Here is a 26,745-nt window from a genome sequence, read left to right as displayed (position 1 = left end):
CAATTCATGTTACCTGTGAATGTTAAGCCAAGGAGTTTGAATGATGAGCCTACAGTAGGGTGTTATTAACTATGGCTATCGATAGCTGAGAAGATTCTTTGTAATTACTAAAGGAAAGAAGCTTAGTATTTGCAGCATTAAATATTTACCATCAATTTGCGCCACTATTCCACAAGAAAGTGAAGGTCTTCCTCTAAAGTTTTGGCCGTTGCGTTTCCTCGTTCGTTTTTCCCTCGTGTCTATTATAGAGCTTGGCGTCATCAACAAATATATCCATCTCGGAGGCAATTTTATCAGTGAGGTAATTTATGAATATCAGGAATAATAAAGATTCAAGAATGAACCCTTGTTGCACACCCATATTTATATCATATTTTTTTTATGTATGATAATCGGTGACAATCTGTATTTTCCTCTTATCTAAGAAAGATTTGATCATGCTAAGTATTCATTCAGTAATACCTTATGAATTCATTTTCATGAGAAAATCATCGTTCAGACTTAGTCAAAAGCCTTAGATATATCTAGGGCTACTGCCTTAGCATTCCCTGCATTATCCAATGTGTGATATATACGTTCAGATATTACAGTTAGAATATCTACAGTAGAACGGGCTTACCATTTTCAAATAAAAATTATATTTACAGTTAGAATTTTATTAATTCAATACCTAATGTGTCTTTCTTTATTCTCTAGTGCGAGTCTTACTCGTTTTGGCATTGATTTAATTAATGCTTCTAACCAATCATATGGTAACTGATTTGTTGGGTATTCAAGTACCATTCCTTGTCCTTTGGGTACAGTCACTCATTCGCTATGAAAGGAAAAGTAATCCCCAAATGTTCACAACAGCTGGATGCTTGATTGTAGACGCTACACAGTCGAGATAGAATCTTTCTCCGACATGTCTTCTAACACAAGTTGATCCACTATTGGCAAATCAGCTGAAATAAGATTCAATAGATAAAATTACTTTTTTCAGTTTTTCTGCACACAATGCTTTACGAGACGAATGTCATGGCATCCAACGTAGAAATGGCACTGCGCATGCTCCACTGGACCGAAAGCAAAACCGGTGATTATTTGCATACGTGTGTGACTCAAAGACGGTAAATTTCTGCTTGAGAGTTAGACAGATTCCCGCACGTCGTTCGTTTCAGACGAAGGAGAGGGAGAAGAAATAAGAGACGACCAAAATAAAAAGAAAAAAGAAAAAAACTCAAACACAAGCTATTTCGGCATTATGGCTGAAAAAAAGTTCGACCTAAAACTCGAATATGGCAGAGAAGATGTAGAAACTTCGGATGGCATTGAGTATATCATATTGCTTGGCTTACAAACAACACGAAATAGAGTAACTTTAGGACTCATGACAAATGCCATCTCGTCTGACGGAGCAGATAATAAGACCGGATAACACTGGCCATATCACACCGGCTGGCCGACAGACAACACGATATAAAGAAAACTCAGAACCACTCGTACGATAACGCACACGTTGGAGATTACTAGCGGAATCCTGCATGTGGATCAGGAGTGTAGACAATGCCATAAAAGGTGAACGTCATGGTAACCGACACAGAAATGGTACTGTACATGCGCGACTGGACCGAAAATGAGGCTCGTGCTCATTTGCATACGTGTATACCTTGGGTGACAGAAAAAACGATGTATTTTCTTGTCTTATCAATAATTGTTTCAGAGTCAGAAAGATTCCCGCACGTTGTTCGTTTTAGGAGAAGAGGTGGCAAGAAGAAGGAAACGACAAAATACTCAATACCCTTTTAGAAATCTGATAGAAATTTAATCGATCTTTAATATTTTTCTTGTCAAAAGTGACTTTCTTGCAGGCGTCTTTGACATCAACTCTTTCGCCAATAATCGCCGGTGTACCATGCGATCCGAGGCTGCCACACCATTACTGGACCACTTCTTGTGTGACTGTTGACTACTAGCTTACAAATTAAATTTTAATTTTGATTAAATTTATATTTAAAAAATCTAAATGTAAATAATTGAAATGGTTTTAATTATCATTTTAAATATGGCGGAGCAAAAAACAATTATGATTCGCTATTGGTGCTTGGATTTATTGTGGTGTTGCAAAACTATTGGCCAGAGCTGTACTTTTGAAATTCATAAAATGTGATTGGTTTTAAATCTAAAAATACACCTTGAAAAAGAAAGGCGCGCCGTTTTTTCTGTGAACGATGCAATTTTTTTTTTTTTTTTTTTTGCAAGATTAAATCCTAAAAAGTGAAATTCAAACCATAAAATGACGTAATTCGAGCATTTTTGCGCGGGAAGCACGTGCAGCTTATGAGTCACATGTGAAGTACACCTGCTGCATAAGATTTAGATATCTGTGGTCGGTGTTGAAAGGGCGTAAAACAATTATAAAAAAATAAAGCATTACAAACGATTGGTGAGGTTGACATAAAACATAAAATAATGAAATCGTCATCTGTTTCCATCAATCGATCTGGCACAACAAAAATCTGTTACAGTTTTTAAAGTACACAAACACTCCAAAAGAACAGAAACGACACATGTTGGTTTCTTTCTCTAAAGTAAAAACGCATGAATGTTATTTTATTATTGGAATCCTTTGAGAATCCTTTAATTGTTGTAGTATTGGAATCCTTTGAGAATCCTTTAATCGTTGTATTATTGGAATCCTTTGAGAATCCTTTAATTATTTTATTATTGGAATCCTTTGAGAATCCTTTAATTGTTGTATTATTGGAATCCTTTGAGAATCCTTTAATTATTTTATTATTGGAATCCTTTGAGAATCCTTTAATTATTTTATTATTGGAATCCTTTGAGAATCCTTTAATTATTTTATTATTGGAATCCTTGATTAATTTGTATAAGTATTAATTTATTTGCGGACTATTATCCTAACCTTCATAGTTGTTGTTGTTTCATGGCGTTTCGGACAACTATTCCTCAGGCCTTCGTCAAGTGGTTAACCCCGACGGGATAGGACTGCTAAGTTGCTTAACTGTATCCTCAGTAATTACTGCCTTCCATAGTTGTTGTCGTTTCACCAGGTTTTTAGCCAACTAATCCTCTGGTCGGCTTTGGGTAGGATTAAAATTACTATCTTCAGACAATGCTCACCTGGAAGCGTAGAGATTCAATGCCTCTATCCACTGCGCCATCAAGGTGAGATTTTTTGGTCTTATAAATCCGAGTTTTTCGTTCTTATCTGGTCTTCCATCGTCGGGTCCGTAAAGAATAGTATATTATTTTATTATTGGAATACTTTATGATGAGTAATTTGTATATTTTTTATTTGCTGACTGATATCCTCATCTTCATAGTTGTTATTTTATAGTTGTTATTTCATAGTTGGCCGAAGCGTCGTGACACAACATGGACGATGAAAGACCAGATAAAAACGAAAAACTTGAATTTATGAGACCAAAAAATCCCACCTTGATCGCCCTTCGTGGTCCGTGGCGCAACGGATAGAGGCGTTGGATCTCTACGGTTTCAGGTGTGCATTGTCTGAAAATAGTGATTTCAATCCTACCCAAATCCGACCAGGGGATTAGTTGGCCAAAAACGTGATGTAACGACAACAACCATGGAAGGCAGTAATTACTGAGGATACAGTTAAGCAACTCAGCATTCCTATTCTGTCACGGTTAACCACGTGACGAAGGCCAGAAGAATAGTTGGCTGAAACGTCGTGAAACAACAACTATGAAGATGAGGATAACAGCCACAAATAAATAAATAAAAAACCCATGAATCATCATCGAACTACTTTTTGACTGGTGTGATTCTATTGTTAGTATGGGTTTTCCCTATAGCTTATTTACCTCCTTGTGAGGTTAGACAAAAGGTCACGTGTGGTTTGAAAAGTATGAGCGGTTCTGCTGGGATTTCACGGTAGGGGCGCTTCATACAATTATAATAAACTGACCAGTTTTCAAAGAGAGACAATAAACGTTAGGTGAATAGACCGCCTACATCTAAACAGAACTATTCATTAGTCAAATAGTAACAAGGTGACTATCGGACTAAGTATACCTAAATTTAAACGCAGATTCCATGAACAAAGCTTCTTTCCTGGAACTGCCCGCCTGAGGAACACTGTTCCTCTGCCCTGCTTTCCAGTCGATTACAATATGGTAGACTTCAAATTCAATATAAACAAGTTTTTGTTGGGCCGTACCCCTAAATAATCTAATTTCTACCCAATCTACACCATTAACAATTACTACTTCTACTACTACTACTACTACTACTACTACTAATACTAATACTAATACTAATAATAATAATAATAATAATAATACTTTGCAAAAATAAAAAAGAAAAGAAATTATTGGAGACGTATCGTCGATGTTATGAACACCTGGCGAAGATGTGTCCAGTATGCATGAATATTCAGGCTCAGAGATGTAGCATTTAGAGTCTGTAATGATCTTTTTTTTTTTTTTACTGCTAATACTTTAAGTTTTCCGGTATGTCTAACTGCTATATCAATTATTTTAGGAAATTCAAACCGCACCCAGTAAAAAATCATGGTTGCGCGATCGCCTGGTTTCCCCCGATTCTTTCTAGAATTATGTGTTTACAGGAGAGACCACGTGACTGTTGTCAACATTCGTATATGAAAGTGGAACTATACAATTGTCTGGATTCGAACTTTGTCCACTCAGGTTGTCAGTTTGTGTCTCTATTTACTTGACTCGCTACGAGGGCAGTCAGATATAATATCCATTTATATTTAATGTGGAGAAAGTTCGGCTTCCCAAAAGGAGCATTCTGAATTGGGATAAAAATAAACATTGCCTTAGTCTAGAAGGATATTTTCTCACTGATCTAGGACAGAACAGATGCAAGACAGTATCAAAATACTACATTTTGCTCTTGGTCAAAAAGCCAAGGTCAAGTCCTTTGTAAAAGTTAAAGCGACAAATAGTCTATATAATCGACTAATAATTTATATATCTATAAAATGTGTGTGTGAGGACACTTCTCAACCTATACACTCAACGAATCTTTGATCTACAGACTTGAAATTTGGTATATAGGGTACTCAGACACATGGAAAACTTTTGAATTCGTTTTTATTCGGGAAAATTGAAAAATTAGTACTTGGGGATCATCAGATTTTCATCTGTTTCTCAACTGTTTCAAGAATTTTGAAAAGATTTTAAAGATCGTGGCAAGCTGGTCTAATGGGTGTCGTATCTAACTTACTGTCTTTAGGTTTTGGTTTCGACTTTAGCTCGAATATTTCTTTTTTTGACTTACAAGAGGTTAATTGTTTAGAAAAAAACTTACAAGAGGAGAACTGTTTAGAAAAAAAACATAATACTCGCATGCACATATCTCAGTTTTTTGGGGGGTTTTCTTTCATTTCTTAAAGGAATTTAACGTTACGTTTAATACCGGGCAACGCCGGTACATCTTCTAGTATATCTATAAAATGAAGTACTTGTATCTTTAAACAAGTGCATTTTTTCAGTTTGGTTGCTTATTTATTAGCCTCCCCACGTGGGCAGGGTTAGACACAAGGTCGTTTTGCAATGTGGGAGAAATCCAACCCTCCAAGAAGAGGCATTATGAATGTGGACTTAAATTAAAATTGCTTCGGTTTAGAAGTATTTCTCCTTCAACGACTGTGTAATATAAGAAACAATTTTATCTTAGCCAAATGGTAGTTTTTTCAAATTTAAACTTTTTACATATATATATATATATATATATATATATATATATATATATATATATATATATATATATATATATATATATATATATATATATATGACAAAAGTCTATATTCCAAATTTCAAGATGTTGACCACCTTACCGTTTATTCCTTTAAGTAAATTGGAATAGACAATACTTGACAGCACCTGTTTCGTAGCGCAAAATCATCCATGTAATTATTATGCCAATTATTGAATTTATTTCGCCTTTAACTCATCAGAAGAAAAATCACTTATAATTTTTAAAGAAAATAAAGACATGTGTGCATGATTACAGATGGCGTAACAAAATGAAAAAATCTCCAAATTTTTGGATTTGTAATTATACCCATATGCCTTTATTTTCTTTTAAAATTATAAGTGGTTTTTCTTCTGGGTTAAGAGCAAAATAAATTTAAAAATTGATATAATAATTAAACGAATCATTTTGCGCTACGAAACAGGTGCTATCAAGAATTGTGCATGTCAACTCACTTAAAGAAATAAATGGTAAGATGATCAACATCATGAAATTTGGAATACAGACTTTTGTCATTTATTTGTTATATGCTCTGTAGTTACATCGAGCTTCATAAATTCAAGGATTGGTATAAATAAAAGGAGAAATATAATTGAATATACTGATTCCTATACACACAACTATATCAAATTTTAGCATTGGGTTGCATATTCTTTGGCAAATCAACCATTTGGGGATTATTTAAAGCCGGAGTACAACCATTATGGAAACGTTTCATTGTAGACGGTTAATTGAACACAAATTGCTATTTGAACTTCAGCTTGTGATTTATCTTTTTTCAACATTATTATGGCGTAAATGACTACGTAGATTCGTTAGGATTAAAACTCGACATCACTCATTCCATTGGCTGCGTGAGTATTCATTCGATATCGGCTGTGGATTTCATACCTCGGTTATGGTTCGTCTCGGTGATCGTTCCGACAATCTTTCGACTGACTTAACAACAACGAGGCTCTGTGTATTATTTGGAATATTGGGACTACAATGATTATCTTGGATGTTATTCTCGCAACGTTTCGGTTGATGTAACCTTCAATATTTTCAGGTTCGTCTTGTCAGACCTGAGAATCTTAATGTCGAACTCGGAAATCAGTACGGAATTTCGAATTGAACAAATTCCCGGCTTCGATATAAAGATTCTCCTAATTCAGCAAGACGCACCTGACGAATGTCGGCGGTTTCATCGGCATAGACATAGCGATAATAACATTCAAAATTTGAACAATAGTATGGATGATCCAAAGAGTTCAAATTATAAATCATCTAAAAAAAAATCCAAATCTATAATACCATGCTCTTTCTCGGTCCTAGGTGTACCCTTTCAGGCATTACCCCCTCCTTCTGAAGTTGGTTTATTGTCGATTGTTGGGGGATACCGACTGATCCAGTCATGGCTATTTATGCGGCCGTCTAGAGCAGTGGTCCCCAACCACTGTGCCGCGGAATGATTACTGGTGTGCCGCGAAGAGATTAAAACGTCATCAGTTTTGCTGCAGTTCTCAACTTCATAATTATGTGAACGGGATTTTCTTACATTAAAATTTTTTAAAAAAACGTAGAAAAACTTAAAAACATTGAAAAAGAGTGGAGAATATATCTCTCTCACATTCGCCCACATATGACAGCAGTAGTAAAGAAGCACCAGGCACAACGGTCTCACTGACATTCACCATTCACGATCATTATTCTATGGTAGGTAATAAATACGTTTTATTCATGTGAATAAATTTTTTCCTATCTTCGTTTTTATTTTCATTATTTAATTGCAAAAGGGCTTTATGTATAGAAAATATTCACTTTTTATATAGGTGTTCCGTGAAATTTAAAAGAGCCCAATAGTGTGTCGCCATGTAAAAAAGGTTGGGAATCACTGATCTAGCTCAGGGAAGCTAGTTTTGCCCTCCGGCCATGTGTCACATCTGCAATGAAAACCAAGTGAACCTCATCAGTCACGCATGAAGTTATTTATGTTCCTCACACAGAGAGAACACGTGACAAAAAGTCCGAAAGTGGGACTCTGAAACCAGCTCCCTACAGGAAGAATATTCTGGTCAAATAAAAATTTCTTGGGCAATCCCGTCGGCATATGTTCCCGGTATAGGTGGCTCAACCGATAAGCAATAAACTACCCCCATTCCCAAAGGGGTTAGAAAGTAAAGCCTGGGAAGATGGACTTCTAAGAACTGACCAGGACAATACCTCAGACCGACAAAGAGTAAGTCATTCTTTAAAAAAAATGACAGAGACTCTAACGGCCTGATTTTGATATGAATTCTACCTCGAGTTCACGCATGTTTATTTATTTATTTATTTATTTATTCTTATTAGAAAAACTAGAGATTTATCCAATTTTAATGAAATTTTACTCATTTATTTAATAAATTATACATTTTATCAGAAATATAAGTTTTCGAACTTCATAGTGATTTTTAAAGGCGTGAAAACATGAACCGTACTAGCGTACATTCGCAATAAATTTTATATATTTATTTATTTAGTTAATTAGTTATGTTAGAATAGACGGCGCTCTTCCAATGTGTGATGATACACCGAGTTGTGAGGATTAGGTTTGGTATATAACATACTGGAATGTAAACAATTCGATAGATCACATATTGGATTCGAAACCATTCCACACATCACATATTGGGTTAGAGACTATTCGACAGATCACGTATTGGATTAGAGACTATTCGTTAGATCATATCACCAAATACACTCAATATATATATATATATATATATATATATATATATATATATATATATATATATTCAATATCATTTCATGTAAATGGAATAATAAAAAAGAAAACTATTAACTCTACTACGCTGTATTAACCATATTTAAGTCTTAAAGCAGTATTTTAGCCCACTCCGCACATGTTTTAAGTAGGACTACAGTGTAGTATCTGTTCCGTCTTAGGAGGTCGCTGCCTACTCCGATCACCACTTCCTCTTTTGGGTAAGGTTTATTGGTTTTATTGCCTGTCAGCCGAGGTGTACTGACTGCACTCGTGTCCGTTTCTAACAGTAGCCTCGCGGATACACAAAATTATGTCATATTCTCCGCATTCTGTTTCGGTGGCTAATGTTTTGCCGATCGCACGAAAACGCTACATATCGCACAGAATTATATATTAAAAAAAAAAAAAAGAAAAGAAAGTCTACTTACCACTCAGGCCACCTCCCACAACGATAACATCGACCTGTTTTGAAGAAGCCATCCTGAAAATATTACCATATGAAGTTGTATTCGACAAGATTCGACAATTCGACTTGCTTTTTTGTCACTTTCGTCTTGTTTCGCAATATTTTATTATATTTATCGCTATCCAAAATGCCGCGAGAAGTTGGTTTTCTTCAGTTTCGATTCTGTTTTTCGTTCGCAGCTGTCATTGGTTTTTAGTGTTGTCTTTCCTGGTTGTGTCGTTGTTGTTGTCGTTGTTGTTGTCTATTTGCGCGTGCTTCTGTATGCGCACGTGTGTACGTGCGTGCGTACGTGTATATGCACGTGTGTACGTGTGTGCGAGAGCGAATGTGTCCAAATATATGTTAATACGACAACGAGTCGTAATGTTGTATGATGATGTGATAGTAAAAACGTAACTAAATGCTTCGTTTTTTTTTTTAAAGAAAGAAACTAAAAAAAGGCATTTGATAATGAACTTGTTTTCTTATATAACGTAATTCATACGTCCTTTTATTCTTCCTTTCTTTCTTGGTGTGAGCTTTTCAATCTCCTCTTCCTTCTTCAGCAGTTTCTCGTGGAACTTGGGCAGTGTATCTACATGCGAACGAGCGACTCCAAAACCATCCGTATATATATCGCGAACCTTTGTTCCTGAAAAAAAAATGGTGTCAGTTGAAGAAATTGTACGACGGTAATCAACCACGTGATCAGGGTTAGCAAAAGGAAAGAAAGAAGAAAAAAGTTTTTATACTTATTTTACTAGTTTGCAGAAAGGCGCTAATTTTCGCCCGCTTTTGTTGATTAAATAGCCTTTGTCGGGGGAGTAGCCTACTATACGTCCATGACAGAGAGGGGGGTTGAAAATTAACCGCAAGTTTTTTGTTGTTGCCGTTTTTTATAATTATTGTTTTCTGTTGTTGTTGTTGTTGGTGGTGGTGGTGGTGGTGTGTGTGTGTGTGTGTGTGTGTGTGTGTGTGTGTGTGTGTGTGTGTGTGTGTGTGTTATTTTTTTACATTCATGACAACTATCCAGTGCGCATATTTGTTTATATTTTTCTTCGAGGTAAAGATGAGGGTAGGGATTCACTTTCTTAGCTTCCTGCGCGCAAGTGTCAAATCTTAATAAAAACCGTTCAGCAGGATTGCCAGATTAGCCTTCATAAGGCCAAATTTTGTGAATTTGCCCCCTCCTTTTTTTTTTTTAATTTGGTCTTCAAAAATTTAGGCACCGCCAAAACTGGGGGGGGGGGGCAGGTAAGTACTTTTTGACGGACCGTCTTTTTAAAAATCTACCAAAAATCAGGTAATTATCCAATCAATACGAAATTTTCAGCGATTATTAAGAGAAGAATGAACTTTATAACAGTGTACTTATTTTTCATAAACGATATGTATATATATATATATATATATATATATATATATATATATATATATATATATATATATATATATATATATATTTGCTTACAACCCCCCCCCCTTGTTTTGAGGGGGTTCCAAATATGCTTAAAATAATCATCTGAAACTGAACAAAACACATTGTGTTGTTGTAAGGGACAGGATTATAGATTAAAAAAAAATATATTGTTTGCATACCTTATTTTGACGTTTGAATATCAGAACTTCGATTGTGTCTAATTATCCCGCTTTTGAGTTTTGAAGTGTGAAATTTGGTGACTATGTGAAGTAAAATAATTAATTTAAGTTAAGCAAAACAAAAAACAAAAAAAATAATATTTATACGAAAAAAGCCATTTTAAAATCTTTGATAAATAAATTAACAATTTTTTTTAGCGAGCCGAATAATGCATGACCATTATTAAACAGGGCATGCTTTGAAGAATCAATACAAAAAAATCGATAAATATTGTGCCCTTTGTGTTAAAAATAGCATAATTTTTTCGATCCCGTTTGAAAATGTTTGCCGCCTTTCGACTACGGTGGACCAAACGCGCTGAAATAATTTTTTTTATTCTGCTTTAAATTGCCCCCCCCCCCCCATTTTGGAGAGCCTGGCCCCCACACACATACACATTAAAAATCAAACTCATACAAATGGTCAGCCTCAGCGTTAATAATACATTGAAATTTTCGTCACTGAAAAATAAGTTTTTTTGGCCTGTTTGGTCTTCCATAGTTTGCACAAACGTAAACATTGTCTAGATCGACGCGAAGTAACTGGTTGCCTATATGAATAAGTGGAATTATTTGAAATCCAGGTACTTATATTATAATATTTTTGCATATTCTCATAGAAAATCACCCTAAATCTTAGTTAGACAACAAATAAATTAATTATTTCAAAAACCTAGTTAGACAACAAATTAATTAATTATTTCAAAAACCTTTTTTTTTTATATATATTTATGTACGTTTTTTGTGCAAGACAAAAAATGTCAATTGTTAACTTTTGGGGAAAATTTAACATTTAAAATTGAATTAAAAATAGTAGAAAAAGTTTTACATTATTCTGTTTTCTATATGATAAAATTTAGGGTTTCATCTTTCTGGAAAAAAAGTTACTCAGAAATAATGGATTTTAATAAATGTAATTTCGTTTTAAAAAACAACAACTTGATTTTTCGGCCATTTGTGGCGCTGTCTACAAAAATTGTATCTAGCCTTTTTTAAACATTTGGTTTCGATTTTGTCTTTTTTCTGATTATTTCACAAAAATATTTATTTCATAGTATTAGGTATACAAGCAGCTAATTCTACCCTATGCGACGAAGGCCATCAACTCCCCATATTTCCTCCTATAACACAGAACAAGCTAGGTAACATACAAATATCCGTGCATGAGGTCGCCAAGCTAATCAAGAACCTAGATTCCAGTAAACCAACTGGCCCTGATGGCATTCCAATTATAGTGTTAAAAAAGCTTTAACCAGAACTTGCTCCCATACTTACGAAACTATTTAAGCGCTGCCTTAAGGAGAAGTGCTTTCCGACTCCCTGGAAGACCTCATCAGTTTGCCCTGTATTTAAGAATTCAGGTGATAAGTCATCTCCCTCTCAGTACAGACCAATAAGTCTCCTGTGTGTTATGAGTAAGTTGCTGGAATCCATATTAAATAGAGAAGTAGTCAACCACCTCAGCAGAAATAACCTTCTTAGTGACACACAATATGGTTTCCGCTTTGCAAGATCTACCGCAGATGTGCTGACGGTTATATCCCACAGGATTAGTGAATCTCTTGACAAAGGCTTCCTTTCTAGGGCAATTGCTCTTGACATATCAAAGGCCTTCGATAAGGTATGGCATAAGGGTCTACTTCACAAGAATTCCAGCTACGGTATAACTGGAAATGTTTTCTCAATCATTAAATCATTTCTCTCCGATAGGCTCATAAGAGTAGTGGTAGATGGACAAAAAATCGGAGGCCTGCAATATAAATGCTGGAGTCCCTCAGGGGTCAATCCTGGGCCCAACTCTCTTCCTGATCTATATCAATGACCTCCCTAAACACATACTTAAATCGTTCATTGACATCTATGCTGATGACACGACCATCTACGGCAGCACATCAAAGGCTGTAAATGACAAAGTTCTCTCTGATTCTCTCTCCTCTGATCTCGAGCGCGTGGTTCAGTGGGGGAAGATGTGGCTGGTTAACTTTAATGCATCCAGAACCAAACTCCTATCCTTACATCATCAACGCTCTGATCCCCATCTGGCATCAATTGTGATGGATGGCTCTTGTCTGGGTGAGGCCCCGTGTTTTGACAAACTTCTGGGTTTGACCTTTACTCCTGATCTGAAATGGAACACGTACATCAAGTCTGTTGCCAAGGTCGCTGGAAAGATGGTGGGATCCTTCTACCGCTCCAGAAGATATCTCACTACTGATGCAATTCTCTATCTATATAAAAGCCAAGTACGTCCAAGGATGAAATACTGTTGCCATATCTGGGCAGGAGCTGCTAAAAACAGCCTATTCTGCCTTGACAGAGTACAAAATAGACTTCGTGGCTTAGTGGGGGATGCCCTTTTCTCTACCCTGCAACCTCTCTCCCACAGAAGAGACGTTGCGAGCCTATCCTTGTTTTATCGTTATTTCCATGGCAGGTGCTCGTCTGAACTCCAATCTCTGGTCCCCCCTCGCCAATCTTTCACGAAAAACACCCGTCTAGCTGAATCCACTGTGAAAAATTTCCCCCACTCTATATCTGTGCCTAAATCAAAACGCGGATTTTATGAACAAAGCTTCTTTCTTAGAACTGCACGCCTGTGGAACTCTGTTCCGTCTGCCTGCTTCCCACCGGACTACAACTTGGATGTCTTCAAGTCCAATGTTAACAAATTCCTAATAAACCGCCCCCTTAAGTAAACACTTCATCAAATCTCCACACTAACGTAATGTACTTGCAATAACCCTTATCCCTGAGTGGCTCCCGGGCCTTGATAAGTGGTGATCACTGTGTAAAAAAAAAAAATACAAGAAAGTTCTTGCGGTTTTTAACTTTTAAATTCAGATGAACATATTTCGGCTCAAACAAAAAATTATCGCAATAGGCACCATCAGGATCAATACACTTTTGCCAACGCAAAACAATAAACGTAAAAATCTTGCGTTCTGGTGAGGATGAAGTCGCTGAAAATGTTTTTGGTATCGCAAAGGCTTTTGAAGCATTTCTCACGCAGAAAGTTGTCGAGATGCTTGAAAAAGATACGACAATCGGCGATGTCCAACTCAGTGGTTAGACGCCAACGAAGCTCCACAACACTTCTAGAAGCCAGAGTTGCATTAAAAGAAGGTTATGCTGACTGTTTGGTGGTCTGCGACCGGTCTCATCTATTTTTGAATGAAACCATTACGGTGGAGAAATACTGTCAACAAATGTATGAAATACATCAGAAACTTCGATAACAATACTCAACATTAATCAACAGAAAAGGCCCAAGTCTCCTCCACGACAATGCCCGACCGCACATTGCTAAAACTACCCTGCAGAAGTTGAATGAAATGAGCTACAAAACTGCCTCATCCGCCATACTCTCCGACCTGTCATCTACCGACTACCAATTTTTCAAGCAGCTCAACAACTTTTTGCATGAGAAATGCTTCAAAAATCTAAGCGATATCAAAAACGCCTTCAGCGACTTCATCGCCGCCAGAGCGCAAGAGTTTTACGTTAATGACATAAATAAACTTGTTTTGCGTTGGCAAAAGTGGGTTGATTCTGATTATGCTTATTTCGGTCAATAAATTTGTTAAGTATAAAAACACGCCATTTTCCTACTTCTATCCTTCAGTTTTAGTGGTAATACAAAAAATTTAGAGTTAGTAGCAAAAATTTAGTTAATCTCCTTAAAAATTTAGAATGGCCGGAAATGGCGATCATTTAACATTCAATTAATACGTGCAATTAATCATCCCTCCCCCCTTAAATTCTAAAATAATTATTTGTCTATTCATTGTGTTCATACATAATCTCCGAAAAACGGTATCTCATTCTTTTGGGGGTGTACTTTTAAATGTAGATATAATTGCTGCTTTAATTTGACAAAGCTCTAAATTGTTTCCTTTTATATATTGTCTCCAAGAATTAAATAAACTCATCTATATTTTTAACTTGTGCCAAAACTGAAAAGTATAATAAAACATATTTCAGAGACCAGACAACGAGTAAAGTCAGAGTGGTGCCAGCAAAACAAAAGACAAAATTTGTTCTAGCATCATAAATTTCATATAAACAATGGTGTCTCTGAGAGACTCGTATAGAAGTTTAGCAAATGGGTACGAAAAGAAATTTGAACATTCTAAAAGATTTGATTAGGGAATAGGCAAGTGGTTTCCCGGAAATTTTGTCCACGGAAAACTCGTCCACGGAAACCTCGTCCGTTTTTGCAAGGTAGGAAAACTGGTCCATTATTGAATAAATATCGATTGAAAACACATTTTATAACCGTTTTTGAAGGAGATATTTTTTAAAGGGGACTACACACCCCATAATTTTAAATATTTTTACTTGTTCACTGTTGTTTTAAAAAAGATAAAAATGTTTTTTCTAAGTGTCCTTTTTCGGTAATGTCCAAGATCAGTGCTCGGAAAAAATCAAGCTACCAGAAGTGGATACGGTTGATTATGTAACGCAGCCGAACGGAACGGAGTCACGGATTCAAGACACGAAAAACGAAACAATGTATTTATTTAAAAAATACTTTAGTTTTAACAGTTCTTGGGTTATTACGAGACTAAAAAGAAAAGAAAACACTTCTTGTATTATCAAATAATAAAACAAATATTTTATTCAGAAAAATTAATTTATCACGAAACAAAAAAAAAATGACTTTTTAACAAAAAAAAGCACTTTTTTATATTATCAAACATTAGAAAAATATTTTATACAAAATAATTAATTTAGTTTTAACACTAACCAGATGGTGCACCGGGCAACGCCGAATAGTTTTTTGTTGCGTCAAGAAGCGATCGGTTTTCTGGGTGGCCCTTCAGATAAGAGTTCAGGAAATTTCACATTGTTGAATGTAACAGTGATGATGATGATGATGATGATGATGGAGGAGGAGGAGGAGGAGGAGGAGGAGTTTTATTTGAGGGACCAGCAGAGAATCAAGTCAAGTAGGTAAACTGTCAAGTGTCTTTAATTATAGGATTGACCGTGAAATCACTTTGGAAAGAGGGTTAATTATGATGACCGATTCACGTATCCTACCTTCTAAATATGGTCTTTGGGAAATTCCTCCCACAAGTGATGGTAAAGGGTACAGAGAGGGAGAGAGGAAAAGAGACAGACAGACAGACGGACAGAGACAGAGACAGGGAGAGAGAGAGAGAAAAACAAAGCTCCAAGTAGAAAGGGAACTTAAACTAGAAGTTATAGAGGTAATAAAAAAGCGTGTTTTTGGCCAGTTCGGGAATCGGGATAATTCGTTGGTAAGTAGAGTTCATTGAATACCCGGCCGTCGGACATGATGTTTTTTTTCAGCCAGGCCGTCGGACATAATGTCCGACGGCTTGGCTGAAAAAAACTTAATTTAAACCATTGTAATCTTGCACCCAGAAGTAAGTCTGATTTACCAAGCTTATAAAGGTCCTTAGCTCTTGTCCTTACTGAGACTCTACCTATAACAACGTTGAATAATTAATGTTACTAAAAAGACTGACTTTGTGATTTCTTTTGTTGTTTGCCCGTGGTTGTGAAATTAATTTTTCCCTAGACCAATGTTTCAAGATGCAGCAGAGGACAGCGACGCACCAGACTGTGAAAGGACCTCCTTCTTAACGTCCAACATCAGAGAGCAGAACTGCCACATGAACTTATATATGGACTCTTATGCAAGAGTTGTGTGTTCGAGTAGAAAAGCAATGAGTTCCAGCAACCAGCGAGCGTCGGGCATAGATATTAAGGTCCTAACCACTAGACGAAGAAAAGATGAAGACGAAGATAAAAACTAGACGATCAAGCCACGACAGGGAGTTATGAATAAGTCTTCGCCAATTTAAAGACGTGATAACGAGCTGTGTATAGACTGATGACCCTTATATTCCCTGAGAAGTAATCGGAAGTGTTAGTGGCAGATTAATAAAAGAATGCATATCAATGGCGGAGGTAAATGAAAAGGAGAATACAGATTCGAAATAAAATACATTTCGTATATATATATATGTGTGTGTGTGTGTGTGTGTGTGTGTGTGTGTGTGTGTGTGTGTGTGTGTGTGTGTGTGTGTGTGTGTGTGTGTGTGGTCATCAACATACAGTATGTTTCGCGTATCACAGCTCATCAGTGCGACTAGACAAGCAACTACCTCAAGCCAAAAGACGATTAAAATATACAATTACATTCAATAAACGAGTATAAGGCACCGCGTGGGATAAAAAAAAAACAGATGGGAGGAGGTCAAAGTTCCCCAAAGAGATTTAACGTTTTCATCAATTCCTTCTGCTGCCACAAAGAAGGTTTTCTAATCAAGATAGAGACAGATTCCAAAATTTTAAAATGATTTTTGGAATCCGCTCTATGAAGTACCTCAAACCACTCTATTTCATATTTATTGGCACAAAAAGGATTCTCAACCAAATGCTAGCCAATAGGAGTGTCTAAAGTTGCAGAATGGAAACTCATAAATTCAACCCTAGCTGGGCCGGGCAGAGGTCTGATGTTGCGCTCGGATGCCCGGTGCCAACTCTTTGATGGTCTTCCACAAAGAATCAAGTATAAATCCTAGTACGGAGAAATATTAGAAGAAAGGGAGGGTCTAAATATGATCGGATGTCCTCACCCAATTTGCATGAACAGGTCTACCCGTTACTCTCTCCTTTCCGCAGCACGGATCAGAAAACGTCTTTCGATATTTTGTCGAATCCCGGAAATGCGTTCTTATATAACTAATTTGAAATTGATTTTCTTTTATGGAAATAGCTCCAGACAAGGAATGAATCTATTTGATGTAAGAAACGAAAAAAAAAACTGCTACTATAACTTCAAGGTCAAAAATTAGCGAATGGTAAGAAAACAGACATTCTTCACCCATTTCTCAAAACATCGCTTATGGAATATAAGGATTAAAAGATAAAGTAAGGGAAGAACGCAGTTGAATTTTTTTTTAAGATTTTCTTACGGACTTAATATTAAACACGCGGCACAATTACGTTGACACACCAGATTACCGAAGTTAAGCAACGATGAGCCTGGCCAGTACCAGACCGCTGTATGTACCGCGCCAAGTCGCAGAAATTTCCAGGTTGGTATCTGGGGCGTGTTTAATTCACTGGGAAAGATGCGTCTCCAAATCCAAACTACTGTCTTTACTTTTCTTTCCGATATTACGATGGCTCTACAATTTGGGGAACCGTGGTCGCCGACACTGTTAAACAGCAGGAACGCTGATGCTGCTGATGCTGCTGCTGATGCTGCTGCTGCTGCTGCTGATGATGATGATGATGATGATGATGATGATGATGATGATGATGATGATGATGATGATGATGATGATGATGGACGTTACTTCGAACATGGTCGATTTAGCAACTGTAAGGAATATAGCGAGATGATTGGTAGAGTTCTCACAACTTCACATTTTCTAACTACTTTATATTTGCTTCTATTAAAAAAAAAAGTCCAAGTGGTTTCTTCCTTTCGTTTGCAATTTCATTTCTTTATTTAAATGACGCTGGTTATTTTCAAATCATCGCTTTGAAACATACGATGTGTCCTTATCTATACCGGAAGTAATTAGATTTTTTATTTTTTAGAAAAAAAGGAGGAAAATAAATTCTCTATTTCTACTTGATACACTTGATCTATAATATAATATATATGTGTGCGTTAGTGTGTATATATATATATATATATATATATATATATATATATATATATATATATATATATATATATATATATCGTTTAACGGAAAATTGTTTGATGAAATCCCAGTTGACAATGGTGTCAAACAAGGTGATATCCCGTCCCCTACTCTTTTCTCTATATATTTTGCTGCTCTACTTGCTCATGCGTTTCGGGATTGCGATAAAGGTGTCATGTTAAAGTTTCGAACCACATGTTGTATTTTTAATCTTAGAAAATTTAATGCCAGAACCAAGCTGCTTCATGTCTTGGTCAAGGAGTTACTGTATGAAGATGATGCTGTTTTTTGTCGCACACTAAGACTGATATGCAGCATATAATGGATAGCTTTGCTGACTCCTGCACTGCCTTTGGTCTGAGGATCAGTCTCTCTAAAACAAAGATGATATTCACTCCTGCACCAGGCCAGTCATACGTGGAGCCAAACATCATGGTCTGTGGTGCTAGACTGGGAGTAGTTGATTCATTTGTGTACCTTGGTAGTCTTGGGATGACTGCCTCGACATTGAAATCTGCAGACAAATTCAGAAGGCATCTGTAGCTTTTGGAAGGTTGGAGAATATAGTGTGGTCTGATCGTGGCATCACAGACAGGACTAAGATCTGCGTTTACAAGACCTGGACATTGCATCAAAGGCACATGAAATGGCTTGAACGATTTTACCAAAAATGCTTAAGACGTATCTTAAACATCAAGTGGCAAGCACAAGTATACGATACTGAAGTCCTTGTGAGAGCATGTTGCTTTAGTGTTGAGACTCTTGTAATCAGATCTCAAATGCGATGGGTGGGTCACCTGGTTCGAATGAAAGATTGTAGGCTGCCAAAACAATTTTTTTACGGGGAGCTGGAAGTCTATTGGGAAAACAGAAACTTAATTCCACCTATATTTAACAACTATAAAAAAGCAATTAGAGACAATTACGATGATCGGCCGCTAGCATAGGACTACAACTTACGACGTCATAATATATACAAGATAAAATGTCATAATATATGCAAGATAAAATGTCATAATATATGCAGGATAAAATGTCATAATATATACAAGATAAAATGTCATAATATATACAAGATAAAATGCCATATGCAAGATAAAATGTAATAATATATACAAGATAAAATGTCATAACATATGCAAGATAAAATGTCATAATATATACAAGATAAAATGTCATTATATATACAAGATAAAATGTCATAATATATGCAAGATAAAATGTCATAATATATACAAGATAAAATGTCATAATATATGCAAGATAAAATGTCATAATATATGCAAGATAAAATGTCATAATATATACAAGATAAAATGTCATAATATATGCAAGATAAAATGTCATTATATATACAAGATAAAATGTCATAATATATACAAGATAAAATGTCATAATATATGCAAGATAAAATGTCATTATATATGCAAGATGAAATGTCATAATATATACAAGATAAACTGTCATAATATATGCAAGATAAAATGTCATAATATATACAAGATAAAATGTCATAATATATGCAAGATGAAATGTCATTATATATGCAAGATAAAATGTCATAATATATGCAAGATAAAATGTCATAATATATACAAGATAAAATGTCATAATATATACAAGATAAAATGTCATAATATATACAAGATAAAATGTCATAATATATACAAGATAAAATGTCATAATATATACAAGATAAAATGTCATAATATATGCAAGATAAAATGTCATAATATATGCAAGATAAAATGTCATTATATATACAAGATAAAATGTCATAATATATACAAGATAAAATGTCATAATATATGCAAGATAAAATGTCATTATATATGCAAGATGAAATGTCATAATATATACAAGAAAAAATGTCATAATATATACAAGATAAAATGTCATAATATATACAAGATAAAATGTCATAATATATGCAAGATAAAATGTTATAATATATACAAGATAAAATGTCATAATATATGCAAGATAAAATGTCATTATATATACAAGATAAAATGTCATAATATATGCAAGATAAAATGTCATTATATATACAAGATAAAATGTCATAATATATGCAAGATAAAATGTCATAATATATACAAGATAAAATGTCATAATATATACAAGATAAAATGTCATAATATATGCAAGATAAAATGTCATAATATATACAAGATAAAATGTCATAATATATGCAAGATAAAAGATCATAATATATGCAAGATAAAATGTCATAATATATACAAGATAAATGTCATAATATATGCAAGATAAAATGTCATAATATATGCAAGATAAAATGTCATAATATATACAAGATAAAATGTCATAATATATACAAGATAAAATGTCATAATATATACAAGATAAAATGTCATAATATATACAAGATAAAATGTCATTATATATGCAAGATAAAATGTCATAATATATACAAGATAAAATTTCATAATATATACAAGATTAAATGTCATAATATATGCAAGATAAAATGTAATAATATATACAAGATAAAATGTCATAATATATGCAAGATATAATATCATAATATATGCAAGATATAATGTCATAATATATGCAAGATAAAATGTCATAATATATACAAGATAAAATGTAATAATATATACAAGATAAAATGTCATAATATATACAAGATAAAATGTCATAATATATACAAGATAAAATGTCATAATGTATACAAGATAAATGTCATTATATATACAAGATAAAATGTCATAATATATGCAAGATAAAATGTCATAATATGTACAAGATAAAATGTCATATTTATACAAGATAAAATGTCATAATATATACAAGATAAAACTCCATAATATATGCAAGATAAAATGTCATAATATATACAAGATAAAATGTCATAATATATTCAAGATAAAATGTCATAATATATACAAGATAAAATGTCATTATATATACAAGATAAAATGTCATAATATATGCAAGATAAAATGTCATAATATAGGCAAGATAAAATGTCATAATATATACAAGATAAAATTTCATAATATATACAAGATAAAATTTCATAATATATGCAAGATAAAATGTCATAATATATACAAGATAAAATGTCATAATATATGCAAGATAAAATGTCATAATATAGGCAAGATAAAATGTCATAATATATACAAGATAAAATGTCATAATATATACAAGATAAATGTCATTATATATATAATATAAAATGTCATAATATATACAAGATAAAATGTCATAATATATGCAAGATAAAATGTCATAATATATGCAAGATAAAATGTCATAATATATGCAAGATAAAATGTCATAATATATACAAGATAAAATGTCATAATATATGCAAGATAAAATGTCATAATATATACAAGATAAAATGTCATAATATATGCAAGATAAAATGCCATAATATATACAAGATAAAATGTCATAATATATACAAGATAAAATGTCATAATATATGCAAGATAAAATGTCATAATATATGCAAGATAAAATGTCATAATATATACAAGATAAAATGTCATAATATATGCAAGATAAAATGTCATAATATATGCAAGATAAAATGTCATAATATATGCAAGATAAAATGTCATAATATATGCAAGATAAAATGTCATAATATATACAAGATAAAATGTCATAATATATACAAGATAAAATGTCATAATATATGCAAGATAAAATGTCATAATATATGCAAGATAAAATGTCATAATATATACAAGATAAAATGTCATAATATATACAAGATAAAATGTCATAATATATACAAGATAAAATGTCATAATATATACAAGATAAAATGTCATAATATATGCAAGATAAAATGTCATAATATATGCAAGATAAAATGTCATAATATATGCAAGATAAAATGTCAGAATATATACAAGATAAAATGTCATAATATATACAAGATAAATGTCATTATATATATAATATAAAATGTCATAATATATACAAGATAAAATGTCATAATATATGCAAGATAAAATGTCATAATATATGCAAGATAAAATGTCATAATATATGCAAGATAAAATGTCATAATATATACAAGATAAAATGTCATAATATATGCAAGATAAAATGTCATAATATATACAAGATAAAATGTCATAATATATGCAAGATAAAATGCCATAATATATACAAGATAAAATGTCATAATATATACAAGATAAAATGTCATAATATATGCAAGATAAAATGTCATAATATATGCAAGATAAAATGTCATAATATATACAAGATAAAATGTCATAATATATGCAAGATAAAATGTCATAATATATGCAAGATAAAATGTCATAATATATGCAAGATAAAATGTCATAATATATGCAAGATAAAATGTCATAATATATACAAGATAAAATGTCATAATATATACAAGATAAAATGTCATAATATATGCAAGATAAAATGTCATAATATATGCAAGATAAAATGTCATAATATATACAAGATAAAATGTCATAATATATACAAGATAAAATGTCATAATATATACAAGATAAAATGTCATAATATATACAAGATAAAATGTCATAATATATGCAAGATAAAATGTCATAATATATGCAAGATAAAATGTCATAATATATGCAAGATAAAATGTCAGAATATATACAAGATAAAATGTCATAATATATGCAAGATAAAATGTCATAATATATGCAAGATAAAATGTCATAATATATACAAGATAAAATGTCATGATATATACAAGATAAAATGTCATAATATATACAAGATAAAATGTCATAATATATGCAAGATAAAATGTCATAATATATGCAAGATAAAATGTCATAATATATACAAGATAAAATGTCATAATATATACAAGATAAAATGTCATAATATATACAAGATAAAATGTCATAATATATGCAAGATAAAATGTCATAATATATGGAAGATAAAATGTCATAATATATACAAGAGAAAATGTCATAATATATACAAGATAAAATGTCATAATATATGCAAGATAAAATGTCATAATATATGCAAGATAAAATGTCATAATATATACAAGATAAAATGTCATAATATATACAAGATAAAATGTCATAATATATACAAGATAAAATGTCATAATATATGCAAGATAAAATGTCATAATATATGCAAGATAAAATGTCATAATATATACAAGATAAAATGTCATAATATATGCAAGATAAAATGTCATAATATATGCAAGATAAAATGTCATAATATATACAAGATAAAATGTCATAATATATGCAAGATAAAATGTCATAATATATACAAGATTATATGTGATAATATATACAAGATAAAATGTCATAATATATGCAAGATAAAATGCATCCTATTACAGATATACAATTTTTCCACACAACAATGCTGGAAAAAACAAATGAAATATATAGGCCCAACCACCGCACACACAAACACATACATTAACAGCCTTATTCCATTATTACATGTTTTAACTGCTTTCAATGAACCATCAACAAGCTTCGAGTCCCTTGAACAGTAAAAGCCCATATAGAGATTTTGTAACAAATTAGAAAGTTTAAACAAAAACATGTGTTTGAAATTAACTTACGAGTTTATAATAAATTTAATAATTGCAAACGATTAATAAACCTGAACAGAAAGAAAAAAACTTATATCGGCATTAGTTTCATTTTAAATTGGAGAAGGTGATATGACCACGAAAATGTTCCCAAGTAAATAAAAATAGAATATAATTGTTTTCTCTCTTTTTTCAACGTTCTCACGTTCATGAAATGTCATTTATGTCTTTGTTCCTCGCTAGACACACACACACACACACACACACACACACACACACACACACACACACACACACACATATATGCATATATATATATATATATATATATATATATATATATATATATATATATATATATATATATATATATATATAAAGGATAAATCTCCTTTTGCATCATATATCAAATATACAGACTCCTTTAATCCTGGTTGTTAAACCTCGAATATTCACCATTTTCGACTGGCGACAGCGGAAGTGCACAAACCTTTCTCGTCACTATGACTACAGTTATTGTCGGCAATTATCTCATGGGGACCTCGGCTCGAATGTTCTGGGACATAATTGCCCTGCGTCCGTTTAAAACGCGGACGAATTGATAGTTTCAAGGGCATTATTATGCAAATATATCATCGGCTTGATATTTACCTAGCTTCAAAAGCAGCTTGTTCAAATAATAAAAGAGGAAGTCTATCACGTACGTTCACGCTGGTTTATACAAAAACTTGCATGCATTGGCCATGTGTTTTCGCGCCGATTCTGAACGCTGAATTAGAGTTAAACCCACCAGCTAATTTGCGACATTAGCGATATTAAACATGTATTAACATGACAGCGTTAGGTGAAAGAGAGATCCGCGAATGACATGGATTATTAGGGAACAGTGTTCATGGACGAAGAAATTTTCTAAGCTGCTTTCAATAAGGCCGTTGTGAAGAAGTTGGGCTCTCTCTACCGTGCTAGAAAGTTACTTACGCCTGAAAGTATCCTATACCTCTATAAGGCCACCATTCGCCCATGTATGGAGTATTGTTCTCACATTTAGGCTGGTGCATCTGCTACTGGTCTCTCGCTCCTGGACAGGGTTCAAAAGAGAGTCGCCAAACTGCAACTTATGCCCCCGCTAGTGGCACTGTGCCTTGTTTAGAGTGAAAATGAAATTTAAAAAGTTAGATCAATATATGACATTCAGATAGTTTGTTTGAATGAGAAAGAAGAATTTGCAGTTACATTTTTTTTTTTTAATCCAAAGTTATTATTTATCTATGTAACGTCGCAGCGTCGTAGAAACAAACAAATTTAACTTAAATAAAACAAACCGGGCTGGCATTTTTTCTTTTTTAACACAAGCATTTACTTCCGTTACTCGTTCGTCTCGACAACACTTAAAAGTGTCTCGTTTTGACAAGCTTCTGGGCTTTACCTTTACTCCCGATATGAAATGGAACCAAGGTCGCTGAGAAAATAGTGAACTCCTTCTACCGATCCAGTAGATATCTCACTTCTGATGCAATTCTCTACCTATATAAAAGCCACGTACGGCCAATGATGGAGTACTGTTGCCACATCTGAACTAGAGCTGCTAGAACAGCATATCCTGCCTTGGCAGAGTTCAAAACAGACTTCGTAGCTTAGTGGGGGATGCCCTTTTCTCTTCCCTGCAACCTCTTCCCCAGAGAAGAGATGTTGTGAGCCTGTCTCTGCTTTTCAATCTATGGTTCCCCCGCCAAATTTTCACGAAAAACCACTACCAATAATTCCCCACAGTGCCTGAACCTAAATGTAGATTCCATGAGCGGATCTTCTTTCTTAGAACTGCACGCCTGTGGAACTCTCTTCCGTTGGCCTGCTTTCCAGCTGACTACAATCTGATTGTCTTCAAGTCTAATGTAAACAAGTTACAAAAATTCCACTACTTATGCTTACTATTCTATAATCAGATTGACTAATGTATACCCATTAACCCTCATCCTCAAGTGGCCTCCTTGATAAGTGGTGATTCCTGTGTAAAAAAAAAAAAATGACAGCGTTTTTTTTTTTCTTCCTTTAACCGCACCTCCGCCACAACGGGCTCATTCTCGCCTTCACTTTACGCGTTCGTCTCCTTCGGCGTCGACTTTCATGATGCCCTTTTTTCTTTTTTCTTCAGACCAAAGCCCGCGCACACTTGCCAATTTACATACGCGCCCAAACACTGCTCCTCAGCACTAATACAATCGATTGCCATCCATCCTTCGACTGCTGCTGCTGATACTCTCATATGCGCTCATATGCGCTATGTTACATCTATCTATCTATCTATCTATCTATCACACATTCATACACACGCATTTCTTTATTTAAACTAAACAATACAGGAATTAATTAAATTTCTGTATAATATGTTCTGGAAATATATCTACCATTATGTCTGGATTTTGTCAATCACACTGATTAACAGTCCTATTCAGCTTCTTTTTCGTACCTTGGTGAACAACTTCCTCTTCTTCGTGCTACTGATAAACTTATTTCCTTTTTTTTTGTCGTATTTTTTCCGCTCTTTTCTTTTACTTCTTAACAATTGGGGAAACGTTGATAGTATCACAATAGCATTCATTTTTCAATCAATCAAACTGGTGGCTAATAACCAATGGGTGGCATTCCAATCGTGATCTTCGCCGTTTGTTACAATAAAAACCGACAGAGGATGTAGATTCGGTTTTAGTGTCTTGTTTCACATCGAAACAGGCGTCGGATATATGGTTCGTCTATTTCTTTGTCATTTATGCAAAACATATTTTATGGAAATGTATTAGTCGTGAAATTGTACTATATTCTTTATTTGACGAGGTATTAACCTAATTTGCTCAATATCTTCTCATATAGTACGGCATAATCATGTTAACGTACCAGTTCCAGT

At 33.7% G+C, this 26,745-nt stretch overlaps 1 protein-coding gene across 2 annotated transcripts in view; it reads right to left on the bottom strand.

The window, feature by feature from the left end:
- LOC145247567 (amine oxidase [flavin-containing]-like) overlaps positions 1 to 9,871 on the bottom strand; it is a 128,441-nt gene extending 118,570 nt beyond the window's left edge. Inside the window, exons 1-2 of one of the 2 annotated variants that reach the window (XM_080109414.1) lie at positions 9,704 to 9,764; positions 8,935 to 9,603 (exon numbers count right to left, since the gene is read on the bottom strand). In XM_080109414.1, the coding sequence (XP_079965540.1) occupies positions 8,935 to 8,986 (52 nt within the window). In that variant the 5' untranslated portion in view covers positions 8,987 to 9,603; positions 9,704 to 9,764. Of the gene's footprint in view, positions 1 to 8,934 lie in introns of both variants that reach the window. The other variant, XM_080109413.1, reaches the window with a different exon arrangement.
- Positions 9,872 to 26,745: the final 16,874 nt, after the last annotated feature.

Source organism: Euprymna scolopes, chromosome 25 (assembly GCF_053919585.1).
Source record: "Euprymna scolopes isolate OS-2025 chromosome 25, ASM5391958v1, whole genome shotgun sequence".
NCBI lineage: Eukaryota > Metazoa > Mollusca > Cephalopoda > Sepiida > Sepiolidae > Euprymna > Euprymna scolopes.
The sequence above is the reverse complement of the archived record's forward strand: the minus strand, read 5'-3'. Positions and strand labels throughout refer to the sequence as shown.